Source organism: Podarcis melisellensis (genome assembly GCF_964234715.1).
Source record: "Podarcis melisellensis genome assembly, chromosome: 9".
Lineage (NCBI taxonomy): Eukaryota > Metazoa > Chordata > Lepidosauria > Squamata > Lacertidae > Podarcis > Podarcis melisellensis.
The window spans coordinates 57165457-57176128 of record NC_138541.1 but is presented as its reverse complement, the minus strand read 5'-3'; the positions used below and the strand labels follow the sequence as shown (position 1 = coordinate 57176128).

Below are 10672 nucleotides of genomic sequence, written 5' to 3'. Positions count from 1 at the left end.
GGGGATTTATTCTGCTTTTCTGAAATGGTGTTTGACTCGCTGATATGTTTGCCTTTTTAATAATAAGCAGCAGATGTACACTCACTTCCCCTGTTTTTTCCTACAGTGCCCTGCCAGACTGTTTTAGATTACTTGAAGGCTGTTCTTCAGCATCACAATCAGCTTATGATTCCTCAGCCAGCAGAGCAGCCAGCAGAGGTACTGTACAGGGGTGATAAGAAGTGCCTGGAGCCTGGCTACTTCAGTGGGCAAGTGTGCACAGGGAAATAATGCAATGCTGGATGAATATGCCTTTTACTTTAAAAAAAAAGTGTAACAGCAAAACTCTCGTTTATCTTCTGCAGTGCATTACTACATTTTCAAGACACTGAGAACCATTCACTCTCAGCCTAGGTACATTGATAATACACACCCTGGTGCAAGATTTGCCGTTTACATGTCCTTCCCCCACCAGGCTAATAATAATAATAATAATAATAATTTAATTTATTTATACCCTGCCCATCCCAACAGAATTAAAAGCACAATAAAACATCAGACATTATAAACTTTAACACGAATGATAACATCTCTTTGTGGACATTATTGTATAATAGGCCCCAACTGATGTTAAAGGTTATACAGTGGTGCCTCGCAAGACGAAATTAATTCGTTCCGCAAGTTTTTTCGTCTTGCGAGTTTTTCATCTTGCGAAGCACGGTTTCCCATAGGAATGCATTAAAAATCAATTAATGCGTTCCTATGGAGACCGCTTGCCAGGCTGGCGGTGCGGAGAAGGGCTTTTCTCCCCACCGCAAGCCTTCAGGACAGGTCCGGGAACAGAGGGGAAGGCGCGCAGCGCTTCTCCTCTGTTCCCGGGACTTGCGGTGGGAGGAGGGTTTTTCCTCCCCACTGCCAACATTCAGAACAGCATTCTGAATGTTGGCGGTGGGGAGGAAAGCCCTCCTCCCACCGCAAGCCTTCAGGACAGGTCCGGGAACAGAGGGGAAGGCGCGCAGCGCTTCTCCTCTGTTCCCGGGACTTGCGGTGGGAGGAGGGTTTTTCCTCCCCACCGCCAACATTCAGAACAGCATTCTGAATGTTGGCGGTAGGGAGGAAAGCCCTCCTCCCACCGCAAGCCTTCGGAGGAGGCTGGCGATGGGGCGGAGAGCTCTCCGCCCCATCGCCAGGCTTCGGAGGAGGTCCGAGGACAGTGGGGAAGACGCGCTGCACTTCCCCGCTGTCCCTGGAGATTTCCCTATGGGCTTTCGTCTTGCGAAGGAAGCCCATAGGGAAATTCGTTTTGCGAAGCGCCTCCAAAACGGAAAACCCTTTCGTCTAGCGGGTTTTTCGTCTTGCGAGGCGTTCGTCTTGCGGGGCACCACTGTACATACAGTGGACAAGCGTTAGAAACTTCAGACTTACTCCCTGTTACAGTGAAACCTCAGTTTTCGAATGCAGTCCATTCCGGAAGACAGTTCGACTTCCAAAACAATAGAAAACCGAGAATCAAAGGGCTGGCTGCAAAGTCAATGGGGAAAAAATGAAAAATGCGCCTCGGAAGCCGTTCACTCCTGGGTTTTCGGCATTCGGCTTCCAAAATGTTTGGCAACTGAGATGTTTGGAAACCAAAGTTGGACTGTACCTGTAAAACTTACATGCCCAGTCCATGTGTGAACTACAAGTTTGATGTGACTATTCCACCTGTCATCTGGACTTCTCTCCACATAAGATTAGGTGATGATGTGCTTCTGTCATTGGCTGGGTTCATCATTTGAGATGGTCCTACAGAAATGAGCCCTTCTCACTGCAACTATGGGAGACATCTAGCATGTTAGCACTAGCTAAACATCTTCCATTGCTGTGTTGTGGTGAACAATTGCAGCCTTTGGTCCATGCCCTCTCTACAGGCTAATTTAAGAGTGATTCCCTCTTTGTAGGGAATTGTAATTAGGTGAGGCGTTTCTTGGGGATCTGCAACAGCAAACACACAGCATCTAACCAAACATCAGTTCACATGATTTTTTTAGAGGAAGCTGTGACAGTTGCCAAAATATATAAGCGCTGTAAATTGACAGTGTAGGTGAGGCCTCTCTGAGGCACATAACTGAACATTGCCTTTTTTCACATATTTCCACATAATGTTGTGTTAGAAGGTTTTTTCATTCTGTTTTGTAAGTCTCTGTCTGGCTCTATGGATAGATAGCATCATATGCTGGTACAGAGGTTAAAACGTGCTTTGTTCAGTTGGTTAACTACATCACATGAATTTCTGCCAAAACACAGCATACTTTTCACAAAGGGTTATTGTGTCCAGAAACACACCACTTACAGAAATCAGTGCCATTAAGTCTAGAGTGCTGTGCAGCAAGTTGTAATTAGATCACTGTGCACACACTCAACAATAATTGAGGGGTGGGAATGTTAAAAGAGGGAGATATTTGAGTAGCGCCATTTGTAATTAGGTCAACTTTAATATCCTCTCCGAGAAAAAAATGCGGTGAGATCTGAACACCCCTCCCCCAAAAGCCATATGGACATAGGGTTTTACATGACACGTTGAGGCTTAAATGTCCACAGGCGAAGTGACCTAAATCTTGTGCTGACAAGGAGGGCAATTTGCTGCATACTCATTACATGAAAAAGTTAAGCAAACATCAATGTTTCACACACTTTCCCCTTCCCAAATTGTGAAATATAAAGCGACAATTCTAGACGTCTTGCTTACCTGGGAGCAAGTCCTATTCAACTCTGTGGGTCTTGCTATCAATCAAGCATCCTTAGGATCAAACATGTTTGCCACAGGAGATGGTATTGGTTTACTCTTTACAAATATATAGGTTGAGCAGGTTTGTATGGGAGTGTAGGAAGAAATGTGCAGGTGATACGAGATCCACAGTAACATAATCTTAGTGCCTCCAACTCCAATGCCCAAACTATTCATCACTTGCTTTGTACAGGAAACAAAACACCCGATAAGACTCAAAATGCAACCCAATTCAGCTCTCTTGAGATGAGTGAAACTTTGTTCCAGGTGCTTGGAATAGCCTGTTCTCCCTTCAGTGTCCCTCACCAACAGTTAGACCCACACCAGAGCTTCAAGAGATAACTATTTCTCCACAGCCGCATGGTCCATTTGCAGTTAAGCGTTACCCTGCATCATTAGTGTGTGTCAGGATTTGCCTTGTTGTGTTTAAGAAAGGGAGGCCAAGGTCCAAGGTGGTTCATGGGGGTCCAGCACCCCCTGGTTTTGTATATTCGCTTCCTACATGGAACCTTCTCTGCTTTGACTTGTCTGCTGAGGAACTAGTTCGCGTCCAGCATGGAACCTTAACCTGCTGCTGAGGATTCTGGGCTGCGTTCGGAGTCACACAGGCTGTTTGAGCCAGGCCTGGTGGACCTCACTGCTGCTTCTCTTCAACTGTTTACTAAGAGTGTGTCCAATAACATATTCATAGCACATCCTTGTAACTGTGGGTTGCAGGAAAAGATTTGGCAGTTGAGTCCAAGCCATTGTACCAAACGTCTCATGGAGGAACCCCACCTGAAGCTTCCACAGAAAGCCAGATGTTTCTATCAGGGTGAATGCTTGCTTATGGGCTTCCTTAGCTGGGCATTCTAAGCCAACGGCAACCAAGAGATTTTGTGGGGGGAATTGTCCACCCCACAAAGCTGTCATCTGCCTTTACGTAGAATTCATTAATAGTCATGCAGCTCTGGGAACTGAGGGTTTGCAACTTTTGTTTATTTGCTTTAGAGTTTCCCCTGCAACTTAACTGCTGTCAGGTTCTAAGGGTGTTAAACAAAAGGTAATACGTTAATTATGTAAATGGAATTATTATAAAAAGTAGCGTCTGAAGTAGCTATCCATCAGCTGCCATTGAAAGGCCTGTTTGATCACACTCTTCAAAAGACATTTTTGCACATTCTAATAGATGAAGAAAGAAAATTATATTTAAATAGCGTTCCTAATCACTGGATCTTGACACTTTTTAACCTACCTGCGAAAGTACATTATAAATAGCTTCTTTCCTCTCAAGGTGTTCATTATACCTCACTGGTTCTTGTTATAGAAAATGCAAATGATTTCTTATTTTTTTTTAATGCTCATTCTCAGTATGAGCAAGTCCTTGTTCCCGTCAGCCTATGTTTTCACTGTCAGCATTTCACAGCTGCCTAATTTCTGTTTTATTTTATTTGGCAACTGACTTCATCTTCTCTGCCTGTTAGCCTGCTGAAAAACCAGGAAACTGTTCTGCTCTCTCTCTCTTTTATATTTTTTAGGGGAGCAAACAGTTGCTTAACAACTATCCCGTCTACATCACTAGCAAACAGTGGGACGAGGCAGTGAACTCCTCAAAGAAAGATGGGAGGCGTCTCCTTCGATACCTCATCCGATTTGTCTTCACTACCGATGAGCTTAAGTACTCGTGCGGCCTTGGGAAAAGGAAAAGGTCAGTGCAGTCAGGAGACACTGGTCCTGAAAGACGCCCTCTGGATCCAGTAAAAGTAACATGTCTCAGAGGTACTACATCTTCTCACTCGGTGTCCACCATACGCAATCTCCATTTCACCGCATTGGCTTTGGGCTTTTAGGCAAGAAGGCTTAGCTTCCTGTTCTCTCATGTGGCCTTCCAAATGCTTTGGACAACAACTGCATCAGCCCCAGCCAGGATACCTGTTTTGGTTGGAATGACTGGAGTTGTAGTCCAAAACCCCTGGGGAGCACCAGGTTGGAGATGTCTGGTCTAGAAGGAACAGGGAGCTTCCTGTAAACATGGGGTTCATGGGGCTTAGGTTCCGCCATCAATCGATGGGAGATGGGTTGACTGATCACATACCTTTCTAATCAGTTTATCCAGCAGTTTTCAGACTGTGCTCTGGGGAACTCGATGGTTCTTCACTAAGGCAATTAGCACAGTTTGGAAAGTGTCTCTGGAAGACTGTCTCCTCCTGCTGCTCCTCCTCCTCTTCCCCACCCGTTTTCCCCTGCAGTGCACAGATGTGAGGATGTTTTAAAGGATGCGCTCTCAGTTGTTGCTAGGTGACAATGAGGTCCCAACTGGCCTCATGTGAACAGAGCATGTGGCCTAGACAAGAATATGCCCCAGAATTTACTGTAGGCTGCTAAAGGGTTCCTCAGCAGACAATGCAAAGTGTCCATAAATATAGAAAGTTTGAGCAGCATTGAGAAGCATTCTTCCCCCTCGCCCGCCACCAAAACCTCAAAAGAGGTCCTCTTTTGGAGATAATTAGCATTTCCTGCACTAATTTACTATGTAATAAGCCCAAGCAGCTGCTCATTAGATGACAAGGCCATCTTTAATATTTTCTTTTTCATTCTCCAACATCGTAGGAAGCCAAAATTAAAATATCCTCCATAGCAAAAAGGGTGTTCTTACCCAAGCCACTCTCATCAAAACGCAGTCCAGTTGCTTATAATTGACCCTGCCTATTCAAATCAACTAAAACTTTAATCAGACTTTAAATTAAACTTGATTATAAAATAGATTCAGGTTGATTAATCTACACATTTAAAACTAATTACTTGGATTTACTGTTTGAAAAAAAATTCAGGTGGCTTTTCTTGTCCCGATTAATCCTTGATTGAATGAAATGTGGTTCTTCGTCGAAATCAATACACTGTCTTCAGAATAAGAGATAGAATTGTTTCCGAAGTCCATTTTTAATGAGATATGGAAACCATCTGTAATGGAATGGAACAGACAATATCCTGGTCTTATGGGCACAGTCTAGTCGTGGCTGCATACAACTCACTGTACACAACAACTAGAAAAAGATGCAACCAGCAATACCAGGGAGAGATGGATGACTGGCATAGATGACGCCCTTGCAGAGGTTTCTCTGCAGCAATTGCTCATGTGTCAATGTGCTTCCACCCATAGATCTCTCTTGACAGCTCAGGATGTACTGTATTTACTCGAGTCTAATGCGCCATTGAATCTAATGCGCACCTCAATATTCAGAACCTTGAAACAACAACAATAAGTATTTGCTGGCGGATGTAACGCACTTCCTCTGAAAGGATCTTGCACATCTTCTCGCTAGCTTTTAAACTGCTCCCTTGAGGCCTGCAGCAGCTCACCCCTCAGTGGAGATGTGGGACAGAGCCTGCACCTCACTGCTGGCTAGCACGAACTCGCAGTGAGGTACGTATTTACTTGAGTCTAATGCTTGAGTCTAATTACTTGAGTCTAGGGACACGGGTGGCGCTGTGGGTTAAACCACAGAGCCTAGGACTTGCCGATCAGAAGGTTGGCAGTTTGAATCCCCACAACGGGGTGAGCTCCCGTTGCTCAGTCCCTGCTCCTGCCAACCTAGCAGTTCGAAAGCACGTCAAAGTGCAAGTAGATAAATAGCTACCGCTCTGGCGGGAAGGTAAACAGTGTTTCCGTGCGCTGCTCTGGTTTGCCAGAAGCAGCTTAGTCATGCTAGCCACATGACCCGGAAGCTGTATGCCGGCTCCCTTGGCCAGTAAAGTGAGATGAGCGCCGCAACCCCAGAGTCGGCCATGACTGGACCTAATAGTCAGGGATCCCTTTACCTTTACCTAATGCACCATTGAATCTAACGCACACCCAATTTTTCGCAGCTTAATTTGGCAAAAAAAGAGATGCGCATTAGACTCGAGTAAATACGGTAATGGGTTTTATTACCTTTGCAGAGCAATGGTGAGATTATTTCAGTGTTATTTTTGTGTCACGCTATAGCCATGTGAAGCAGCAGATTGTCTCAGAAGAGAGAAAATTCTTTCTCTTCCACCTCCCCTTTATGACATCTAAATGTAGAGGCACCGGGATGGAACTTTTCAAATGCCAAACACACTGGCTCCAGTCGAGCGCTAAGGACTAGTGGCTTTGGCAGGCCTGCTATTAGCACTAGGCATTTGACGGACCCAGGTATCCCTTGCAGGGCTGAGACCTTGTGCGCCCTCCCTCAGGTGACTGCTGTCACCTCGATTGCCTGACAGACACACTTGCTGCAGCTGTCAAGCTCCTGCTTGCTTGAGAGCTGGTTTGCCCTGAAGCAGCACTGTTAACAGCTCAGGAAGATTAGCACCTGCTGAGCTGTATGGGTTATTGCAGCAGAATCTCCCCTCAGAGGCTTGAGGAGCAGCAGATGTGAGTGCGGTGGCAGCTTGGGCTCCGAATGGGATGCACTTTGAAAGAGGCATCCATCTGCTTCAGTGGGGCCCGGTTTGTGATGCAGATGTGGCTCTGCATCTAGGTGCACAACTGGCTGCACAGAGGCACGGGAGTGTTCTTCTGCATGCTGGTAACCATCCCTTGCTGGATCGAGACCGTCCTTAAATGTCAGGAGTGGGGTGCTCAATTGCACACTAAATAAAAATTAAAAATGCAGGTGGCAAGCCTTTTTGCACACAAATTGCATATATACCTCACCAGTCAAAGCATGCAAGCATTAAGTGGGAGAATTAGGCAAAACATAACTTAGAGTTTCAGACACATCTCTGTTGGTTTGGTGGCTTCTTGCAAGCACCCAGCATTTGACACTGTGGAAGGGAGCTTCCACACAGTCCCTGATAGTAGACTTGGTATGGCTTCTGCATGCAATTTCCCCCCCCCCCTTTTTTTTGCAGCGTCTGCACAACATCGTCTTCATCAAAATGCCATCCCATATTCCCCACCCCACCCTCTGTCCCATTTAATCTGGATTTATTCTTTCTGTGAGTTTTATTTTTTCTCAGATTTCCCCAGGAAACAATAATCCACGTTAAATGGTAAGGTGATGTGGGACAGCATTTTGCTGAGGGCGTTGCATGGACACTGAGCAAATCTTGCTAGGCACGAACCCCACAGTAGGGTGCTGTGTGGAAGCACCCAACATTTGAAGTGGATTATGCCTATTGCTCCGAATGGCTCGCTGAGGCTTTTTGTTATGTTGGTGGAGGTTTAATTTTAATGGGGCCCAAGCTGTGAGCCATAGATTATATTTCTAGAACACGAAGTAATCCTACAAGGAAGGAAGAGGGAGAACGCCACCTTTTCCTAAGCCCTGCCAGTTTGTGCAGGCAGAGTAGAAGGCTGCGTCTCCGTGTGGCTTGCTCCCCACCCCCTTTTACAGCTCTTGTTAATTTCATTCTTTATAACTCAATTTCTGGACAACATATTATTTAAAAAAACATCTTGAAGCATTTCACAGTAAGAGTCGCTCAAAATTCTGAAAACTTCATTAGACTGCAGTCGTGTATGTTCAATAGCTATGAGTAACAGCTGAAAAAAAAGGAGCATAAAATTAAAATGGCAAAGGAAGCACTCTGTCTTGGGAGTCCTGCATAACTCCATCCCACATGCCCTATCAGCAGCAAAACAAGGATTGCAGAATTGTGGAGTTGGAAAGGGACTACAAGGGCCCAACCCTCTGCAATGCAGAAATCTTCTGCCCAACATTGTTCAGAATAGCTTGACTTGGTGAATAAGTTGTGCAAAATAAGAAAAGTCGTGCCAGTGTGTTCTCCCTGTGTTAATTTTACAGAATCGAAATGTCCACTTTCCCGTGCAGTATTTTAATTTATTTACAGTGGCGTAGCGTGGGTTGTCAGCACCCGGGGCAAGGCAAGTAATTTGCACCCCCTAACCCGTGGATTTGCGCCCCCTAACCCTAACCCTCAGATGTTGTGCCTGGTGCGGCCGGCACCCCCTGCACCCCCCACGCTACGCCACTGTTTATTTAGTATGAAATCAGCACTGTCCTGGTCAGTAGACAGTTTGTTTCCAATGCAGACGTTTTCTACCCCTTTTTTCCTGTGTTCCTGCTGCTGTTCCTTAACATCCCACGCATCCCATCACTCCTTTCCCTCCCAAACACCTCAATTGCTAACCCAGAACTGCTTTTGGAAACCCACACTGTGCAGTCATCCAGTACAAACAGTGTTAATTCCCATGGTGTGTTGAAGCCCCTGATGGGACCTGGAGAAAGGACCACATGTTGCAGGAGTTAAAGCTATGGGGTTGGCTCTCTTAGCATTGCCTCCAAGAATATATACCCGGCGTATGAATGCGATGCATCCGCATGCCACTGCCCAGCTTGCGAGAGAGTTAATGGTGCCAGTGGGCTGCTGTTGCTAACTCCACATTTCCCTGCAGAATTCATTAGGATGCACTGCACGTCCAACCCTGATTGGTGGATGCCTTCTGAGGAACAGATAAACAAGGTGTTCAGTGATGCCGTGGGACATGCACGGCAAGGTCGTGCGGTGGGGACGTTCCTCCACAACGGCAACTCGTATTACGAAGGGATTGAGCAACATAGTTCGCAAGACGACCTCTTCAACAGGGGCATCCACGATGGATCTGGAGACTGATGGCAAAGGGGCAAACTGTATTGGGGCAGTGAAAGAGACTGTGTGTTTGATGTGCTGTTTGACGTGACTTAAGAACCCAAAGCATGTTCAGAGTCTTGTTTCATCCAAGGCCTTCCTGTGAAACCCCATAGTGTCTAAGCCCAGACTTCTCAAACACAATATAAGGACGCAAACCTACTTCTGAGTGGGTGGGGAGCAGAATTCTCCTCCACACAAAATAATAATAATAACCCCGCCACACAAACCTTTAAAGTTGGCACGTCAGGAAACAGGCCAGGCTAGGAAGCGTCTGCCTTACATGTTAGTTTTTTCACATGAAGGATTTCCTCTCCTGTATTTTCCGTATTTGAGTCTCCACCTGTCATCTTAACGCACAAATCTCAGATGCGGTTTTATCTTCCCACCTCACGTGTGGCAATAAAAACCAGTCTCACAGCTCTATATATCTTCACAGTGGTCAAATGCAGTCGCACCCCCCACTGACACACAACTTTACACTTCTGAGTTCATATGCAATTTTAGGCATTAGGAACGTGTAGTGACATTTCATTAAATCTGGAAGGCATCTAAATCAGGGAGAGTTTTGACAGGTTGCATTTTATTTTGGAAGTTTTCCTACCTTTTTTGGGGGGCAGGGGCGGGAATATCACCTAAAGATGCTGGAACTAGTCTATACTGCTAATAGATTAATAAATGTTCCAAGAGATAACTTGTTACTTTTCAAGCTTTCTCTGTCGCTTTAAATGTTTTCTGTATAGCCTTGCTTTTCCTTGTGCCACACAGTTTTGTGTACAATCACTAATTCAGGAATACACTCCTGCTCTCTGTCAGGTGTGCAATGGCCCTTACATTCCTAGGTGGCATAATGTTAACATTTCGTATTTTAAGCTGAAGAAGTGTCACAGACTCAGTCCCACAGGCCAAGACCAAACTAAAGTCTCTCTCTGAGTGTCCTGCACTCTGGGAGTCCCCTGCTTATTCGCCTCAGCCATTTGCTTGTCAGTGGAACGGCCCGAGGTGCGAAAGAGCAGCTGTCCCCCCCCCCCAAAAAAACCCCAAAAAGCTAAGACCCTCATGGTGGTGACTTGAAACAGTTCAGAGCTGCTCTGTGTGAAATAAAAGAGCATAGTCTAAAAATACGTCAGATCTTGCAATATCAAGTTTGGGAGCTGCTGTTTGGGAGTCTTAAAAAATAATCTGTAAATGTATAACACTTCTAGAAATAGCTTGTTTTCGTTATTATTTTGGGGTTTCGTTGTTTCAAGTTCTTCCTCGGAAGTGTATTTGCCTCACAAGGCGCTCAGCAGGAGAAGAAACACACTCTTTCGTAGGTAAGGTTGACACCAC

The 10672-nt window shown here is 45.5% G+C and overlaps 1 protein-coding gene across 2 annotated transcripts in view; it reads left to right on the top strand.

Annotated features, from left to right (window-relative positions):
• Positions 1-10366, top strand: part of BEND4 (BEN domain containing 4) — a 31795-nt gene extending 21429 nt beyond the window's left edge. The window contains exons 3-5 of one of the 2 annotated variants that reach the window (XM_081924536.1): positions 107-198; positions 4264-4504; positions 9108-10366. In XM_081924536.1, coding sequence (XP_081780662.1) covers positions 107-198; positions 4264-4504; positions 9108-9325 — 551 coding nt within the window. In that variant the 3' untranslated portion in view covers positions 9326-10366. The remainder of the gene's footprint in view (positions 1-106; positions 199-4263; positions 4505-9107) is intronic. The other variant, XM_081924537.1, reaches the window with a different exon arrangement.
• Positions 10367-10672: the final 306 nt, after the last annotated feature.